The following is a 19,113-nucleotide window of genomic DNA, read 5'->3' as shown; positions in this document are numbered from 1 at the left end:
AGGACAGACTTTCTTCCCCAGAAAATCTACCTCAATTTAGAATGTGGTATTTCATGGTCCAATTTCTGTCATGCGGTAGGAACTCCTTGTCAGGAACAGGTGATTTCATCTGTTCTCACAGTCACTGGGACGTCTTGATCAATTTCTCACTTCTTCATAAAAATCTCACAATACAAAAAAGATACATAAAATAACAAATTTTATACTTTGCAGCCTAATCATCTCTATCTCAAACAGAGGAGCTAATGATTTCCTTGCATTTGATGAGGGATCATTTCAAATGGTGAAGGACCAAGAAAAAAGAGAGGAGCATTTTCTGAGCGTGGACATCTACCTTTGCTTGTGCAGAACCATGCAGGAGCTTCTTGTGTTTGCATTCATTCTGGAGGTTTAAAACAATATAACCACTGGTTGATTATTTTGAAATTGGAATTTAAAATAAGGCTGTAAAAACAATATGTTTTATGAATATCACCTTTAGAGAAAACTATGTAATTACTTACAAGAGGCAAGCACATGGACAAATAGATTTCTTACCTAAGATTGTAAAGATGCTTTCTAATGAAAGCTGAAGACTATGGACTTTTTAATTAAGACATGAAATTGGTGTTATCAGTGTACTTAGGACTTATTTTTTCAGAGAAGCCCAGCAAAAAGTGTAACTCCATTAGGTCGATTGATTAAATCCAGTAGTCTTTTCCTATAGGAAATGCTTACTAACCTTACTAAATGTGCTCTTTGTGGAGATAAATGTGTCTGTTCAAACTTCCAATTTAGTTATTGAAATAATACTGTGGGAAACAATGAAGACTCTTTAAGATAGCACTTCACCAATACTGATTCTAACTGTCTGGTCTGTATTTCACCCCAATGCTTCTCAATTTCTTCCTCCAGAGATACCGAGACCTTTAGCAAAAGAGGAGGAACATTACTATCCCTGTACCAGAAATGGGAAAACCAGGGCACAGACAAATACAAGGATTTGTACCGTTAGGGACTGTAGTGGTAGGACAAGGGGTGATGTCTTCAAACTTAAACAGGGGAAGTTTAGATTAGATATAAGGAAGAAGTTCTTTACTGTGAGGGTGGTGAAGCACTGGAATGGGCTGCCCAAGGAAGCTGTGAATGCTCCATCCCTCACGGTGTTCAAGGCCAGGTTGGACAGAGCCTTGGGTGACATGGTTTAGTGCGAGGTGTCCCTGCCCATGGCAGGGGGGTTGGAACTAGATTATCTTAAGATCCTTTCCAACCCTAACTATTCTATGATTCTACGATTGCTGGGTGTCATGTGGTTCCTGTTCACTGCCAGTGGCATTGCCTATGTGTGGGTGCAGCTTGCTATGCCAGATGGCTGAAACTGAAGGCTTCCACACTATCCGTAGAAATACATAGGCTGGGAGTTCCTTCGATTACAATTATTTTGCTAAATAAAACAAGAATAGAAGTGAAGCTGAGCGGTATTTTGCTGCTAGTCCACACCACTGAATTAGTATGCTCCTTGTCACTGTTTTGGACTCTGCCAACTAGCACTCTCACAGCCAGAGCTTATGCACGCATGCAATAGACTGTTCCCAGTAGACTGTGTGGCCAAGACTGATACGGTTCTATCTGTCCTCCAGCACTGTCCTGTCAGGGACCGTGACAGGACCTCAAACATGCTCTCAGTGCCACCTCTCAGGACGTACAGCACACACCCACTACTTCATGCTATGAAAACCCTTCCCTGGTGGGCTGCAGTATGGCTCTCCCTTGACTCCAAAGTCTCTGAAGATATGTCTGAGGGATAGAGGGACATCACATAAGGTGCAGAGGAGACCTAAGGCTAAATACCACAAAACTGTAGGAAAGCTACTGCTTGCATACATTATCTGACCACAGGGCCAGAAGAACAGTGCACTGCCCGGTTTTACTGAGCTATAGCCTCTGTGTCTGAATTTCCTTGCACGGAGCAGGAGATTCTCCATCCTTCTACAAGGGTAAGCCAATGTGTAGGCAACAAGGATTTTCGCGCTGTACTCAAACCCCAACCTAACTTAGTAGTATAGTTGTGGTTGCTGTGGACAAATAGCAGAGCTAATGCTAGGATGCTGTAGCTCTCCGAAAACAAAAATATGAAACCCCAAAATATTTCTGTTCTGTTGTCTATATGGCCAGCCAACAATATTGTTGTTGCTTAGTTGTTTTGCAGAGCTATTATAACAGGTATGAACTCTGCATATAGCTTCTTGTATATATGTATGATCTACACCTATACCTATGTAAAACAGTGAGGTTTCTATCTCAAAGGGCTTAAAGGCTATGTACAGTGTAAGGTTAGAGATAATGGTTACTTGCATGGTTACTTGCAGTAGAGGGAGACAGCGACACAAATTGTTATGGAACTTATACTAGTCAGTGTGATATGCAGGAGTCAAGAAACCCCAGTCGTGTAACACTAATTCCTGCTTCTGTAGGAGACGGGTGAAACTTTAGCGACAGGGATACACGGTTTATGGTCTGCAGTGTTGAGTTCCTCCATGAGTTATCTTAAGCCAGAGGAATAATTGCAAGGACAAGCGGAACTACAAAAGAAGACAGAATTAGGCTATAAAAAAGGCAGCCTCAATGTGTAGAGCAGGTTTGCTTTCTTCAAAGTTGAGAAATACATGGTTAGCTCAGTTAAGTGGAATTGAAAGTAGAAAAAAGGGAGAGAGAGAACTCATTACATTCAGGATCCTCATTTTTATTTGCTTGCTTTCTTCTAATGGTGAAGCAAAAGGGTTGCTATCCAACTCTATGTATAATTGATTACCAGGACATAAATTGAAATGAAAAATAATGCCCTCCATAATTGCTATCCAAAAGCCTAAGCTTGAAATACACCTGAAAAGAATGCTTGCAGGTTTATCAATTCTATTCATCACCTCTTCCCTTCTAGTACTTGTGCCTGTGCTATGAATGCTGATTTTAAACATGCCTTTCTGACTCTTAAATTAGCTGGAAATCCCAATGGTGTATCAGCTTATTCTTGATAAACTACTACCTAGTGTCTCTCATCATCTCTTCTTCTAGCTTAGGCTATAAAATCAGGCAGTAACTTCCTCTAACCTTACTTCATGTTTACTATTTAGCTATTCACTAATAAAACACTTAGAAGACTTAGAACACTTCATAACCTCATATGCATGTGTTGTGTGTGTACAATACAGCTCATTTCTGGCTTCTCTGATTTTCCTATAGCAGAATATAGCTTGTCCACTCAACTAAAAAAAAAAATAAAATAATTCTGATCCGTCATTTTTATTGCTTAGTTTACTACTTCACTGAGACATATTACTGGTGATGACAGAAATTTTCTCTCTCTGCGAGATTATATATCTGGTTTGTATTATGGTAGCTTGCTGTATGTATAGCTTGGTACTATAAAGGAGACTAGAGTCTTTGGCTGCATAATGCTTAAATGTTAATTTCTGTATTAAGCCCCTACACCTACAACTTCAACAACTCCTTCAAATCACTATGCAAACCCCAGTAATTCAGACCAATAAAGCAGCAGAAAGATCTGCATGGGTGCTTGACAGCACAAGAAGGCAGGGTGAGGCAGTCTGCACCACACATGCCTCCTGATAGTTGTGTACCTTGAAATTGAACTTTGGCTCAAGAAGGTGTTTGGCTTACCTGTTTTGCCCTGTTACATAGAGAGTTGCTTGTCCCTTCTCGTGCAGATGGGTACTCTGCTGCTGAAAGGGTAGGTTCCCGGGGAACAAAATACACAAGTCTTTGCCTGTGATGCTGTTAGCACAATAGTATCTTTGACATACCCTGCTGTCCCTTTCATCTTTCATTGCCCATCTTCCCACTCACCCATTTTGCTACAGAAGGTATTTTTCTCTTGGGATCTACAAATGACAGTCCTTCACAGACTGTTTTACAGCCTTACATCTCTGCAAATCCAAAACAACTGACATGTAAACAGCAGGGAACAGTCAACAGTGCAAACAGAACTACAACTCTATCACAGCAGAGCTTCCTGTTTAAAGCAAATAAAATACTGATTCATCAAAGAAAAACAGGTAAAACAGGGGAAGTCAGAGCACTGATGCTTTTTTTTTGTTATTATGTTGAAAATTTCAGGTTAGAAACTGCATTGACGTTTTTCTACTAAAGTTCCGCCTATCCAGTTTCACAGTTGCCGAAGTGAAAAGCAGATTAAAGAGGTAAATTATTAGGACTGCTTTTCCCAGCACAAACAGACTGAACTGCACTTCTAATCTTTGTACCAGTGGGTTTGAGATTCTTGGTGTTGGTGTCTATATCTGAACTCCTGCAAACTGATGTGCTTACTGCTGACTTTGATGATGGCTACCAGCTTCTGTTACCAAAAAAAGCTAACATATAGAAGGCTACCAGCTTCTGTTACCAAAAAAAGCTAAGAGATAGAAGGCAGCTGATGAGTGAGCTAACTGAGCTAGTGACTGGCAAGTAACAAAATTGCTAAGGAAAGCTATAACCTTTTGTCTCTTCTCATGAGAAACATCTATTTCCAGTAACATTTTCACATTATAATGCAGCTAGGAGAGATTTCATGATGGTTTTCATTAATAATGAACATTTTAGGATTTTACTTTTAAGAGCAACTGCTAATAAGACTGCTTACGTTCCTTTCATAATTTTCTTCCTTGCAGTGGAAAGAAGTAATTTTGCATGTTACAAGAAGTCCAATGATGGTGTATCTTTCCTCTTCTTGAAATCTGCAAGACAAAAATCTGCAGTTTCAGTTCGGAACAGCTAAGAGTGTAAAAAAAAAAAAATTATTTATTTATTTATTTATCTAGTTATTTATTTATTTATAGAGGTAGATGAAGCTCTGCTTTAGTATTCTTTGCTTCTTGGTGATTCTTTACTTCTTGGTGCCCCATACACCAATTTATTGTTTCCCTTGTAGCTTACTCAGAAACGTGAACTCTCTACCGAACATGGTCTCAATTTAACTTATTTATATGCATAAGATGAGACTCAAGTAGGATAACAAGGCAAACTTACTTCATCAATTGTCTTGCCTATGTCAGATTGCACCTTGTGTATAGGTCATAGAGAAAATTACCTACAAAGTGTGAGTTCAGTTTTTTAAAGCGTAAGAATGGCTGGACAAGGCTGGATCAAAGGCCCATTTAAGCCCAAAAAGCCAGAAGAGGTGAATAATTGATGTGAGAAGGGGAGAATAGTGACAGAGCAGGCATATAATGACAACCCCCCACAGTACTTTATGTTTTCTGGAGAGCTACATCTACTGGATGTAGGTAATACCTCTATATTAAATAAACTCTTGAATGCTACAAAATTGTTAGATTTCAATCCCACAAACCTGTCCAAGCAAACCTGTCTGGCTCTTTAAGCCTATTCAAACAATTTATACTCTTTGGGCGAGGGTTTCAAGGCTTAAATATGTGTTGCTTGAAGGACGAATTCTCCTCTGGTTTCTTTTCATCTGAAGCATTGTCAGTTTTATTTGCTGCCTCCCTCAACAAGCAAAGCCCAGGAGCTTTACCACAAGGCCTGAAATACCATTGCCTTGTGCCTATTGATAAAAAATAATCTACCAACCAATTCCTTATCTAAAGCTGCACTGTAAGAGAAATAGGGAGAGACCGGTTTGCATAAAGCCATTACTGCTCACACCAAGGGGCCAGAGGGAGTGAGGTGCAAAGGCTGACTACAGCTCGCTCCTCCACAGTGACCCCCAGGCTTCTGCAGAGCTTTGGGTTGCTTTCACAACCAGGTCGGGTCACCTTCCACATTTGGCATGGCCCAGCAGCTGGTGCTTGTCTTCTGTCAGCCCCACTCTTTTATATATCGATTTACTACCCTAATACACACTGAACAGAGGTGGTGTAGATTTATATCTTGCATATTTGTGCTAGGAGCTCTAGAAAATATGAAAAAGAAATTGTTTGGTGCAAATGAGTCAGTACATCCTTTCTCGTGGAACCCAGAAACTGTACATAGTCCGTAGATTATAATTATATTACTATAAGATAGCATTATATAATGACTTTGCATGATATTTTCAACTACATTTCCTTAGTTCTTCTCCCTATTGTATTTACCATATTCCCATTCACTGCTAATTATTTAAAGATCTATTAGGATATCACTTAGGCAACAATGCAGCTACTCCAATATATGTAAAGGTTTTACTGGTAGACATACAAATTATGTACAGGATACATAAACTTCAGCAAATCCTATTTAAACCAGAGACTGAACTGCTTCCATCAATAAATGATGATTTGGGTGAAGATAAAACAACTGCTAGGAAATCAATATTTAGTCATTAGCCAAGGATACAGGCTGTTTTTATCTCTTTTCACATTAAATTACATAGTAATAAATAAATTCAGCATTTTGCTGCTTGGCTTTTCATCAGCAAATCATTTCTTATAAAAGCAAGCAGTAGGCCAGCTATCAGCAAAAGGCAGGCATCAAGCATCTCATTATTTGAGACACGAGATTCTAACTGGAAAATACTGCTGCTTCCAAATCTTTCCTCTGCTGCCTGCAGTTATTACTGTTGCTGTGAATATGGTGCCTTTGAAAGGTGCTGGGCTGGCATCAGCAGATGGCTGAAAACAGACTTTGTCTTCTGCATCCCCGGGACCAGGGACAGCAGTGGCAGCACGACACATGCCAGTTAGCCTGATGCTATGTACTATCGACTATATGCCATTTCTTATAATCCAGGTTTTTCTGTGTCCTTCAGTAGGACTTTTGCGTGCAGAAGTGCTGGCTTAGTGTGTATGCATGTCTGCTCAAACCTGGGAGGTCTACCTCAAGGAGTTGGATGGCAGGTTTGAAGTAGGTGGTTGAAGCAGGATGAGTTTTATTCACTTGGATGTCTGGTCTTCTGAATGATGGACATCTGATTATTCTGAACTATGGCCTTTTTGACAAGGCTAAAGGCTTGCCCTTAAATTTGCTGCTCATCGCAAGTCAAAATATCAGTCAAAATATTTTGGACCATCCCATTGCATAAACATGACTGTTCCAGCATTTGAGGTATACAGACAAATGCGCACAACCCCTTACCACAGTTTACAGAAGACTTCTAAATATGGCTCTTAGATGCACAGCCAGGGCTGGCTCAAGGCTTCTCGCAATAGAAATAAAATATGTAAAAACCATTTTTCAGATGTGGAGTGGTAAAATTTCTTTTTGCCTAGCTCTTGCAGGTGCTATCCTCCTCCCCAGAAAGCACCAAGGAAGTCCTGTCAAAAGGAATGGAAAACAGTTGTGCATTGCCCTGCCTGGTGCCAAGTCTGTGCTCTGGGAAGGAGAGCAGCAGGCACTCCTGGCCAGAGAGAGTGCACAGATAGCAGAAGTAAGGATGCCAAATGTCCTGGCTTCTGGCGAGCACAGAAGCCCTGAATCCTCCTATCACTTCTGAAGTTGCCATACAGAGTACACCAGGGAGTTTAGTATGCAGTGGCAGCAGGAAGGCAATACATATTAAGATCCCCTCTTCCTTAGAGCTGAGGCTTTATACTACAGCATGGGCTCTTCCAGTTTTCCAAATCTCCTTTGGGGTTTATTCACTTTCCATATGCACCAAACAGGTTAGCTAGCCAGCTCATTAATAGACCTCTATGCTAGATCCTGAAGCTCTCATTCAGGCAATAAGCCTATTGCAGTGCATGAGACCAAGCAGCATAAGTAACAACTGCCTAGCTCAGCCCTAACTCGAACCATATTATGAAACTTGAAAGCATAAGATGATTAACATAGTTTCTGAAATCTAAAGAAAATTTAGCCATGGATAATTTCCCCAGGCACTCTAGAAATACCTTTTTCTTGTTTAAGACTTTTGTAGGTCAGTCAAGTGTTATCAGTAACTAGCATTTAATGAGAAAGTTAATGCTTTCACTCCTTCAGTCATCAGTTTTTCGAAAGCTGACTCTCTGTTTTCAGAAATCTGGGTGAGTTTTTTTGTATAAACATAAAACCAAGGAGCACAAGGTACAGTAGAGATGAGTAACCTCTGCCCTCATATCAGAGGAGCCTCCATCACTCTGGATATACATAGCACTTGTTCTGCCATTTACTAATTCTTTAAGAACTGACTTGACCCTTTACAATTCATCATGATTAAAGCGGAGAGCACAGCCAAACTCTTTCAAAAGCACACTGAAAGCATTTTCACTTTGTATTGCAGACCCTCAAATCCTTTTTGATAGTGTGTATTGAACCAGATTAGGAAAATGGTCCGAAACCTTCCAGTCCTGCACATATTCTGAGCAAGAGAAGGCCAAAGCGTGACAGCTGTGTGAGGGAAGGGAGATGCCTTTTCCTAAGCTTTCCCATTTCTCAAAAGCAAATGGTTTTTCATTGTCCCAGTAATATGTAATGGCAGTCTCCTAACCTTATTTCGACAGAGCCTAAACTATACAAAAAACAGATATCTACCAGAATGTGGAATGTCTGATTTTGCTTTGAAAAGCCATGGAAAGACTTTCCATTTTCCTCCAAGAATCGGATGAGAGTAAAGCAAAAGGATAAGGAAAGCTGGCTACAGTAGAAACACGTTCATTAGACAGATGCAGAACTAGGTCAAACTGTATTAAGACCACATGCTTTATAAGGGAAAGCCTAAAAGTAAAGAAAGTGTGGAAAGGGATTCATTGCCTATCAAGCCTGAAGGAAGATAAAATGTGAAAACAATTAAATGTCTTAAAGATTACAGTATTATCAATATTGAGAATGTGTATTAAAAAGATTAGCATAATTGACAATAATTTCATATTGTGTAAATTTAAAGTGTAAGGAACTGCAAGAGCCTAGAAATGGTAAACCAATGTTGTCAAAAGAAAAAGCATTCTCTTCCTGCCTACGTTTACTTGTCAAATATGCTCATCATTACTTCTTCAGTGGAAACATTGAGGTTTTGATTAAAACAATTTCTATAGGCTGTGCCTGTTTTCCATTAAAAAAAATAAACAAATTTCCACAGAAAAACAATCTTAGGCTTTCATTATTTAAAATGAAAATCATACAGACTCTTCAGAAGAAGAGTCATTTTTTGATGCAGATACCTTTGCATACCTTGGAAAGAGGCCTGGAAGTAAATTCGTGATGAAATAGCAAAGATAGAAGTTGAGAGAAATGAAAGATAGAAATTGAGAATGGAAAGGGTGGCTGTGGAAACAAAGACAAATGAGTGTTTTAAAAACATATTTATGCTAGGCTGATTCAAACAATATTGTGATGCTTGTGAGTCATGGAAAGCAAGAAAATAATAGAAACAAACAGAGAACTGTCTCAGGAGATGGATAGACCTCATACTCTCTACCACCCTTCTCCAGGTGATGGCCCTTAGATGGCCTGCTGAGGAGGAGCTGTCCCCCAGGAAAGGGTAAGCTGAGCAGCCCCATGGCCCTAAAAAGCTGTTGTAAAACAGAACAGGCAATTAACATAGGGAATCACGTGCACATAATCTGCCAATTTGCTTACATCTGTTTGGCATAATGAGCAAGTAGTTAGGTCTCACTGCTCCATGTACCCAACCACCCAAGCTGTAAAGACAGGACTGAAACAGGCTTGCAGTCAAATTACTTGAGCAGACTAAACACAGAAAGAACATTTTAAATTAGCTGGGTTCAAATGCCAGCTCACTTCAGAAATTAGAATTAATTTGATCTATCACTCTCTCGTATGTCTGTCAGCATCAGAAAATCACTAATTGGCATGAAAACAAAACTGGCTGTCTGCTCTAGAGTGGGACAGCAGAGCCATCAGATTTCAGGAAAGAGTTGACTTGTTTTACAAAGAGAAAGTAGTGGGGTGGAAAAGAAAATTAGCTTTAAGAGAGAAAACCCCTCTACCATATGGTAAGAAAGAGAACTTGAATAGTGTATGTTATTGATCAGGAAAGAAAATGTAAACAATATTACTAGTAACTAGTATTGTTAGTAATTATTTATATCTAATAGTAAAACGCATTCTTGTGGCTGCTGCCTGTGAATTATTAGTGAATGCAAACATGGTATTACTAATTATTATTCTATGTAGTCTATTCTTACATTCGTGCTTCTTTATTTTGGACCCAAGAATATCGCCCGGTGAAGGCACAGGCCAGGGTGAGAAGAGCCTGTGGTTAGTTCCAGTGTGGACTTCAGGGTGGGCAGTTTATTTCTATCCTGGGTCAGGCTGACGGCATGCATCTGAAGAGAAGCCAGAAATATGGCACCATGGGAATACAGCTGTTTCTTCCTTCTGTTGCTGTTTGGGATGTGAGCTCTCCTAAGAAGTGAAGCCATGTCAAAGACTGCCACGTCAGCCCCAGATAACTTCTTGTCTGGTTCTCAAATCCAGCTGTGAGCCCAACAAGGAGCTTTCAAACACTCTATTCCTTTTCTTAACGAAGGAGACTCACACAGAATATGAGGCTGATGTATGCCAGGTTGACAGCAGGCTGCCAGGGGAGAGACATGCTACCAGCAGTCAGTCAGCCGGCCACATACAAGAGATTATTTCTTTCCTTTATCTGTATCTAGCTTGTTGCATAGCCCTGAATTGCACAGTGGGTGAAAGGTATGTAAGCCTCAATTTGCCTTCCAACATGGGTAGATCAGATATATCCTGTGGCATCTAGGCAGATGAGAAGGAAACAAGTGTCTGCTGGCCTGACCTCCCTTGGTTGTTTTGGGTTTTTTTTGTCAGGGTATGCAGAGTGATGCTGGGAGGGAGTAAACTGATGCCATATCCATACTAAATGGAACACAGGTCAGGCATATTACAGTTGGACTCAATGATCTTAAAGGTCTTTTCCAACCTCAGTGATTCTATGATTCTGCATACCAGTCTTGGAGTAGCAGCAATCCCCTTCCCTTGTCTTTATGAAGCATTTTTCTAACATCTCACTCATTCCTCCTCAAGAAGCAAAGGGAAGAAGTCACTGCTGCTGAGGTCCCTCAGATCAGAGATGTCAGACTGAGAGGAGCAGGGTTCAACTGATTCGTGAAGAGTGCAAAGATTGATCCAGCCCTAGGTTTGGCACAAAAACAATATATTGAATTCTCCTTCCCTTCCCCTCTGCTGTACGCACTTAGGAGTCAGAGAAAGTAATCAATAAAAGAACAGCGGCTCCAATTACAGCCTGTTTCCTGACTCGTTCCAGGATAATACTCACACTGAGACAAATGGCAAAGCTGTAGCTTACCCACTGTCTTTAAAGAATCCATCTTTAAACTGCAGTTCAGGGCAATTTGATGCTGGTAGCTGGTAGTCTGTCTTTTAAGTCATTGGTGTGATTTTTAATCACTGTGTTGCAGAGAAGAGAGAAGAGGAGAAGCAAGGTCAGGTCAGCAGTACTGTAACCTATGTTTAGGCTCCAGCAGGGGCTGATGGGAGCTGGCACACTCATAAACCCCCATGCAATATGATACAGAAGTACCAGTTTCTGGTAGGATCCAGGTAATTCACCAGAGACTGTTACTAGCTGACTGCACTTTCCTTTCTCCTTCAATAGCCAACGACAGGATGCTCACCACTTACACTCCTAGGAAAACATGTGCTTTCCCTTTCTCTTTCCATGGTGCCTCAAGCCACAGTTCAATATGGTAAAGGCTCTAGCAGCAGCTCCAGAGAGCTCCAGCCTTGACCCTGTCCCTAGGCTGTCAGACTAGGAGAACCCATCTCGGGTGAGGTATTTTTATTCAACACTGGCCATTTTCCCAATCTTGGTCCTGGCAGCGTGGGGCAGAAAGGAGTCATGTAGAATAATTTTGCTGTCCAGGAAGATTACACCGTGGCTACCCATTTACATTAAAATTCAAACTAGCAGCTTTTTTTTTTTCCTGCTAACTTTCAACTAACATGCAAATAATTAAATTTTAATCATGCCATGTTCATAAAAAATGAAATGGCATAGTTTATGTACTAGTTGTTTCAAAGCTAATTTTGACTTTCTCCTGAGGTGAACATTTGTAGCTGAACAGTTTGCATTTACAGAACTGATCTTCACAGAAACAAGTAATCCAAGTACTTTAAATGATGAGATATTGTAGGGAAGAATTTGCCATCGATGAACTAGGACAGTTAAAAACTAGAATGCCTCCTTTCCCAAATCCAATATAATTAAAGAATGATTAAATTAGTAAGAATCTTAATTATCATTTTTCATAATGGGAAAATTATTCATTTGTGGAGCAATTTCTTCATTACAGATGATTTCTTCAGGATTTTCTATCTGCACTGCAGCCAGGTTTGGTTAGAATGCTGTGGTCCCACAGTTCCGGACAATTTTGTGCAAAGAGAACTAACTAACTGCTAGTTCTGATGTGACAGTATTTTCTAACAGTGAAACCCCCCACCTCAGATTGTTTAAAATTGTAATTTATGGCTAATTCAAACATTACTGTTACCTATGCCATGGTCTCCAATTGCTATTTTTCTTTAATTGACAGGCTACAGTACAATTATCTCAAATCATAGAATCATAGAACAGTTAGGGCTGGAAAGGACCTTAAGATCATCTAGTTCCAACACCCCTGCCATGGGCAGGGACACCTCGCACTAAACCATGTCACCCAAGACTCCGTTCAACCTGGCCTTGGACACTGCCAGGGATGGAGCATTCACAACTTCCTTGGGCAACCCGTTCGAGTGCCTCACCACCCTCACAGTAAAGAACTTCTTCCTTATATCTATCCCGAACTTCCCCTGTGTAAGTTTAAACCCATAAATACCGTATCCTAAATCACATGAAAATGATATAAATTAGAAGGACAGTAGTTGAGAGGGTGGTTTATTAGCCAAAAACATTCAGATTAATCACACTTTACCTCAAAATATTTGTTATCTTTTGTGTTTCCAGCCCCTTTAATATTATGATTTGATAGGTTGTTTTTGACACCTCTGGGTATTTGTTTTTTATCAAATGATGATTCATTAATCATGAAAATCATGATTCATAATCCTTGGAAGATTCACAGCTTTATATAAGCATCTGTCCTGGGTTCAGCTTAAACCACGACAGTATCCAAGATTTAGAGGTGCATTTAACACTAATACAAATTATCTGCACATTATTCCCTCTTTTCAGTTTAGACTTGTCTCTTTACTACTGCAATTTTTCTCTGATGCGCATTGGCTTTCCCTATGCCTTACCTTTTGGAATGAGAGCCACAGGGAGAGAGATCTCACAGGTTACTAGTCTCTACCTTTTTCAGCTATCCATATTTCTGAGACAATCTCTTCTAGCTCAATCCCTTGGTTGTACAATCACTCAGTTAGTAGGATTTCATCTCTGACTGCAAATGAGAAAACAAGGTCAGTGTTTGTTTTTTAGACTCTAGTGGAATTATTTATTTTTTTCTTGATCATACCACATGTTATTTTGCTAAAGAAAAAAGTCAATATGAATATTTTGTGAAGGGCAAACAAAATATACAGACAACAGCTCATCCCCAGAGATGATTCACTGTAAGTTGAATGGGAATGAAGAACCTGACTGTTGTGAAAATTACTGTGTTCATGCAGCCTGGTAATGGCCACGCACCTAAGAAAAGACTTTTCACAGATTGAGTTAAAGTGAAGAAATGGCATGGTCCTTGATTACTGAAGTCCTCAGGAGTGGCCACAGCTTTGGTGTGACACCTCAGGAAGAGCTCTACTGGCAGCATGGTCGGTCCAGCAGAAAGGCAGGTGTTAGCCATACTGCAAGAGTAGCTGTGTCTGGGAGAGTATAGATCAGTTCAGGGTGGAAAAAGCAAGCAAATAACCAACCAAATAAACCCTCAAACCCTTCTGTACATCTTCGGGATGGGTTAGTCCAATAGTGGACCTCTCCAGTAAGCTCCAATAAAACAGAGGTACAGTTTGACCAGAAAACACCATGAAGACAGCATAAGGAACCTGTGGCTGAACATACTTAAGTGACTGGTTTGGGTATTAACACTGGAACACAGTGAAATGAGGACATTATTCCAAAATGTAACTATTGGTGACAAATGCTTTGTGGTCTCCGCACAGAAGCGTACAAGGGAGTCACAGAAAAATTTGTATCATATATTTCTGGGACATTCAGTAAATATAAAGACAGAAGAATAAAATAACAGTATTTTTAAATTTATTGTATGCTTAAAACCCCAAACAGTATTCATAAGAAGATTTCTTAGCTGAATAAACAATTAATCAAAAATGGTATTGAGTTATAGAAGCTAAGGATGCAACTGCATCATAAAGACTCTCCAGAAAATAGGTTTACAAGGCTCATCTCAAAGCAATGAAGTTCCTTCATTTACATGAGTGTATACGGATCCTCAGCCATTGTCTCTGGACAGATTTGTCAGGTATTAAACCAGTAACCAGTGTGCACTTGGTCTTTTTTGTTCCCTTGAGTATGTGGATTTGCTGACTACTCAGTTCTGTCTGTGGGCTCTTTTCCTAAGACTTAGGAAAGAAAAGAAAAAGAAATTCAGTTAGAGCACTGAGAAAAATTAAAAACTTCAGTCTCTACTGATGATAAAAATGGAAAGAGTAGAAATGAGCAGATGGTACACTATACACTGTCATTCTTGCAGAGCATATACATATACTAGAAAATATATCTACATAAGAAAATAAAGTCTGCCACACATAACTGAAACATCCTCCTCTGTAAGGAGTATCTCATTTGTTGATCCACTAGAAGCAGCAGTAGGTATTGTTGGGAAGCTGTGTGTGAGAAACAGACTGGGGTTTGTTTTCAAAGTTAATAGAAAGCATTAGGTGGATCACAATTTTCCTCCAGATTTACTCTGTAATTATTTTATGCTACCAGTGAAATGCTAGATAAAACACATTAGTTTCAATAGCTTATCTTACTATCTAAAACAATTAATCATGTTCCTTATGTCACTTTAATTGATATATTTCAATTGATAGAACTTAATAGTTTTAACTAATTTTCAAGTTGTTACGAAGTCCATGATATTTAGTTCAACTTGTCTTTGTTTATCGGTGATGGGAATGGAACAGTGAAACTACCGTTGTGTTAAAATGAAGCAAAAGTTCTCCAGAGTAGCTACAGTTTAAGTGAGTAGGAAGTAATCTTTAACAGATTTTCCTTCTTGTATGGATGCTGATTGTCTAAACAGGCAGTTAGGCAGCTAAAATAAATTTTAGCACAACTTGGCTTAGCAATCTGAATGGAGATGGGGGATGTATCCACCTCCAAGCCCACACTAAGATATTAACCTTTATCCTCCCTATGACCCACCGTCAGGCTTAGGGCTCAGCATTTACGTCATCCAGGTTTGTGTCTGCCACAACCCCTGGTGCCAACAGTGACCCCATCAGCCACTGGTTACAGGTACTAGGATGGATGGACGGTGAGCCCTTCTAGGTAACTTAAGACAAGGATAGTGCCAGGTCAGAGAGTACCCCTGAAGCACCCAGTGAAGCAGAGGTTCCCAACTGAGTGATCACAGCATTACTCTAAGAAGAAAGGAACACACCACATACTGAGACACGTAAAGTCTATAAAATATAGTCTTTCATTTCACATTTGCAGGTGGTGACTTGGAATCTGGTACTAACTCTATGACTCAAAACGCTAGTAAATAACGTGAGTATTCATAACAAAAATTATTACTAGATAAGCAGAACATTGTACTCTCAAATTAAAAGCAGATTTTCAAAATCCCCTTGTGATATTTATGATGTCCAGAACATACTTAAACACATGCTGTCACTTTTTCTTTCCAGGAATTAGATTATCATGCAAGCATCCTTTCCAAAGCTGAGTTCACAAACCTGTGCTGAGCTACATTTTAATAGTAGTCTCTACTTATGTCTTGTTTTACTAAGTAGGCTTTTCTTGATCTAAAGTTAAAACTTCAAGCAGTTGTGATTTCTTTTATAATTGAGGTACTTTCATACTGCCAGTTTTCGAAATACAAACTTCGTGGCAAGATGCATATTCTGGCTGTTTAGGGGCTAAATTATTCTACCATTCAGCAAAATAAAAACCATTTTGTCTACAGAAAAATAATATCCAATATATTTTTCATTATAGAGTACAGAAACAACACTGGGAGAGTAAGACCCATCTTTTTAGATTCAGTACAAGTCTTCCAATGTAAAATGTGTTCCATTTTCTATTATCTAAATTCTTCTGTGGTCACAGATGTCCTCTCTCATTTCATTTTACTTATTGACAAGAGACAATCATGTATTTAGTCCATCCATTTATTGACTTTGTTTTATCACAGAATATATGCTTATCTGAAGTGATTCTTTGTGAGTCTTGCCAAAAGCTGTTTCATGAAATTAGAAATAATATGGAAACCTTACATGACCCATCCAGTTTGAAGTATTTCTGATGCAGAAGCATAACAAGTTCAGTGCTTACCGTTAAGCATGCCTTATTAAATCATACACTTAAAGACCAATATTCCATGGAAACTCCAGGTGGTATCTCAGCCACGCTTCATGTGAGAAACAGCTGAAAGCTATACAAAACTTATGGAGGAAATATCGTAAATTGAATTTTGGGACACATGGAGTTACTGTATACTCAATGGGTGGGTGTCCTCAAGCTAGGGAAGCTTTAAGTAAGGGTAGAATAACATGTAGACTTCAGTGCGTTTATGGTGCGGGCTTGCAATTTTGTCAGTGTCTTTATTCTGCAGTCTCCTGTAATATCTTTTAATTCCTATTGCAACTTCATACTATGGAAATGCAGTCAAATTAAGATCTCACTGTTAATTTTCCTAATAGTAAGGAATGTGGTATAGATAAATAGATTAACATGGATTAAAAGTTGCTGTGAAGCACAGTGGTGCTGAAAGAGCAAACCAGATCACTTTTTGCAGTGCTCTTGGCAGTACTAAATAATAGCTTCTAATTTAGAGACCTCAATGAAAAGTCTAGGAACAACTGGATCCTGAAGTGCAGACACAATGTGATTTTCCCAAAATATTAATAGAGCAATGTATGAAAGAATTAGCAAAAGCACAGGTTCTTTGTTCCTGATGGCTTTCAAATGTTTGCTTTTCACATTCTGTGATCTAGAAAAGCACCTGAATGTAGTTCAGAAAGCATCTGTAAATAAAAGCCCCCAAACCCAAGACCATATACATATCTGTATTCAAGAACAGGAGTAAAATATGAAATGAAAGCTTAAAGCTTAGCCAAAAATTGCAGAAGTTGATAAAAGGAAGCTGCTACAGCAATGTTGTATAGAAGATCTGTTGATTGTTTCAGAAATGGGAAGGCATCCTTTGAATTTTAAAAGGTTGACAAATACTGGGTAGAGAGCTATGTTTTATCATGCAGAATTGTGCACTATAAATGTGCTGAAAAAGGCATCTGCCTAGAATCAAATAAAAACGAAGCCCTGCTATGGCTGAGAAAGAAGTGGTCTGCTTCCAAGTGTTCCAAGTTCCAAGTGCTCTTGGAACTCTTAACTCTGGCTGCTGTGGAACTGGGCAGCTAAAGCATTTGGAAGGCAAGTGCTAATGGGAGAGGAACTATCACCACAGGATCATTAAGCTGACATAGTAAGTCAAAAATTTGGTACTTTTCCTGTGTTGGCCAGCTACTGAAGAAATAAACCTATTTTTCATATATGCCCTGTGCCATACAAACTTATTAGTTCAAAGCAGAATGGAAGAATAAATAGAACTCATCACAAATTGTTTGATATATCAATGGAAACAACCATGATCCCTTCACTCCTTGAGCTGTCTCTCAGTAGCTCTTGAACAGATGCTATTCTTCGAAAAAAGAAAAAAAAAAAAAAGAGAAAAAGAAAACAACAACCTTCTAGAGATTAATTCTAAGACCCCAAGTGACTATTGTAAATTGCTGAGATTAATTACTTTTAAATACAAAGTTTAAAATGTAGGGGTCTAAGAACACACTGAAGGTTTAACTTTTTCTATACAGAACACAAAAATTCCTCTAAGCCTATTTATCTATTTTATGGTGTTAACTGCATAAATATTCTGAAATTACCATTTTTATTTTTTTTTTAATATCTTGATAATAAAACCCCCTAAGTATGTTAGAATCTGGATTAAAGCCAGGTCAATGCCAAAGTGTTTTTATAAAAATGTCTGCTTCACTAAAAGAATCTGAAGCATGATTCAGTTTGAACTCATTCAGAATTTGGAGCACTATTTGTGCGTACATATGCTATGGTCCTGAGGAAAATAGAACAGGATCATAGAATGATTTGGGTTGGAAAGGATCTCAAAGATCATTCAGTTCCAACTTCCCTGCCACAGGCAGGGACGCCTTCCACTAGCCCAGGCTGCTCAAAGCACCATCCAGCCTGGCCTTGAACGCTGCCAGGGATGGGGCAGCCACAGCTTCTCTGGGCAACCTGTGCCGGTGCCTCACCACCCTCACAGTAAAGAACTTCTTCCTAATGTCTAATCTAAACTTCCCCTCTGTCAGTTTAAAGCCATTCTCCTTTGTCCTATCACTACATGCCCTTGTAAAAATGCTCTCTCCAGATTTCTTGAAGGCCTCCCCCTTAGGTGCTGGAAGGCTGCTCTAAGATCTCCCCTGAGCCTTCTCTTCTCCAGGCTGAACAAGCCTGACTTTCTTCAGCCTGTCTCCACAGGAGAGGTGCTCCAGCCATCGGATCATCTTTGTGGTCCTCCTCTGGACTTGCTCGAGCAGATCCACATCCCTCTTTTGGGGATCCCACAGCTGAACGCAGTACTCCAGATGGGGTCTCATAAGGGTGGAGTAGAGGGGTAGGATCACCTCCCTCGACCTGTTGCTGTCACACTTTTTTTGATGCAGCCCAGAATACAGTTGACTTTCTGGGCTGCAAGTGCAGCATAATGAGTAAGGAGGAAGTTTTACAGACTTTAATAGTGCTTGAAAAAATTTGTAACTGTACAGAAATGAAAGCATAATATTCAATTGTTAATGCTCTCAGAAAAGAAAATTCAGTAAAGGAAAGAAAATCAGGTCAATTTACTTTGGTCTTTAAGCATAAAGTGGAAGAAAAAAATAAATACAAAAAAAATGGCCCCTGTAGCTTTTCAAGTACTATTACTCAGAAGATCAAATCTAGAGCTTCCACATTCCACTCTTTGTACTTGAAAGGAACAGTTGCAAGAGATTTTTTTTCCCCAACAA

The 19,113-nt window shown here is 39.4% G+C and overlaps 1 protein-coding gene across 6 annotated transcripts in view; it reads right to left on the bottom strand.

Moving 5' to 3' along the window:
- MAP9 (microtubule associated protein 9) overlaps window positions 1–19,113 on the bottom strand; it is a 155,762-nt gene that overhangs the window by 77,033 nt on the left and 59,616 nt on the right. For 2 of the 6 annotated variants that reach the window (XR_003992267.1, XM_030492206.1), the window contains exon 11: window positions 4,637–4,730. Coding sequence is in view for 2 of the 6 variants with exons in the window: in XM_030492206.1 (XP_030348066.1) it covers window positions 4,644–4,730 (87 nt within the window). In the remaining 4 variants the exon portion in view is untranslated. Of the gene's footprint in view, window positions 1–4,636; window positions 4,731–13,140; window positions 13,284–14,087; window positions 14,425–19,113 lie in introns of those variants that run through there. The other 4 variants (XR_003992269.1, XR_003992268.1, XM_030492209.1 and 1 more) reach the window with 4 other exon arrangements.

Source organism: Strigops habroptila, chromosome 7 (assembly GCF_004027225.2).
Source record: "Strigops habroptila isolate Jane chromosome 7, bStrHab1.2.pri, whole genome shotgun sequence".
In the NCBI taxonomy this organism is placed as follows: Eukaryota; Metazoa; Chordata; class Aves; order Psittaciformes; family Psittacidae; genus Strigops; species Strigops habroptila.
This window is presented reverse-complemented; position numbering and strand designations above follow the sequence as displayed.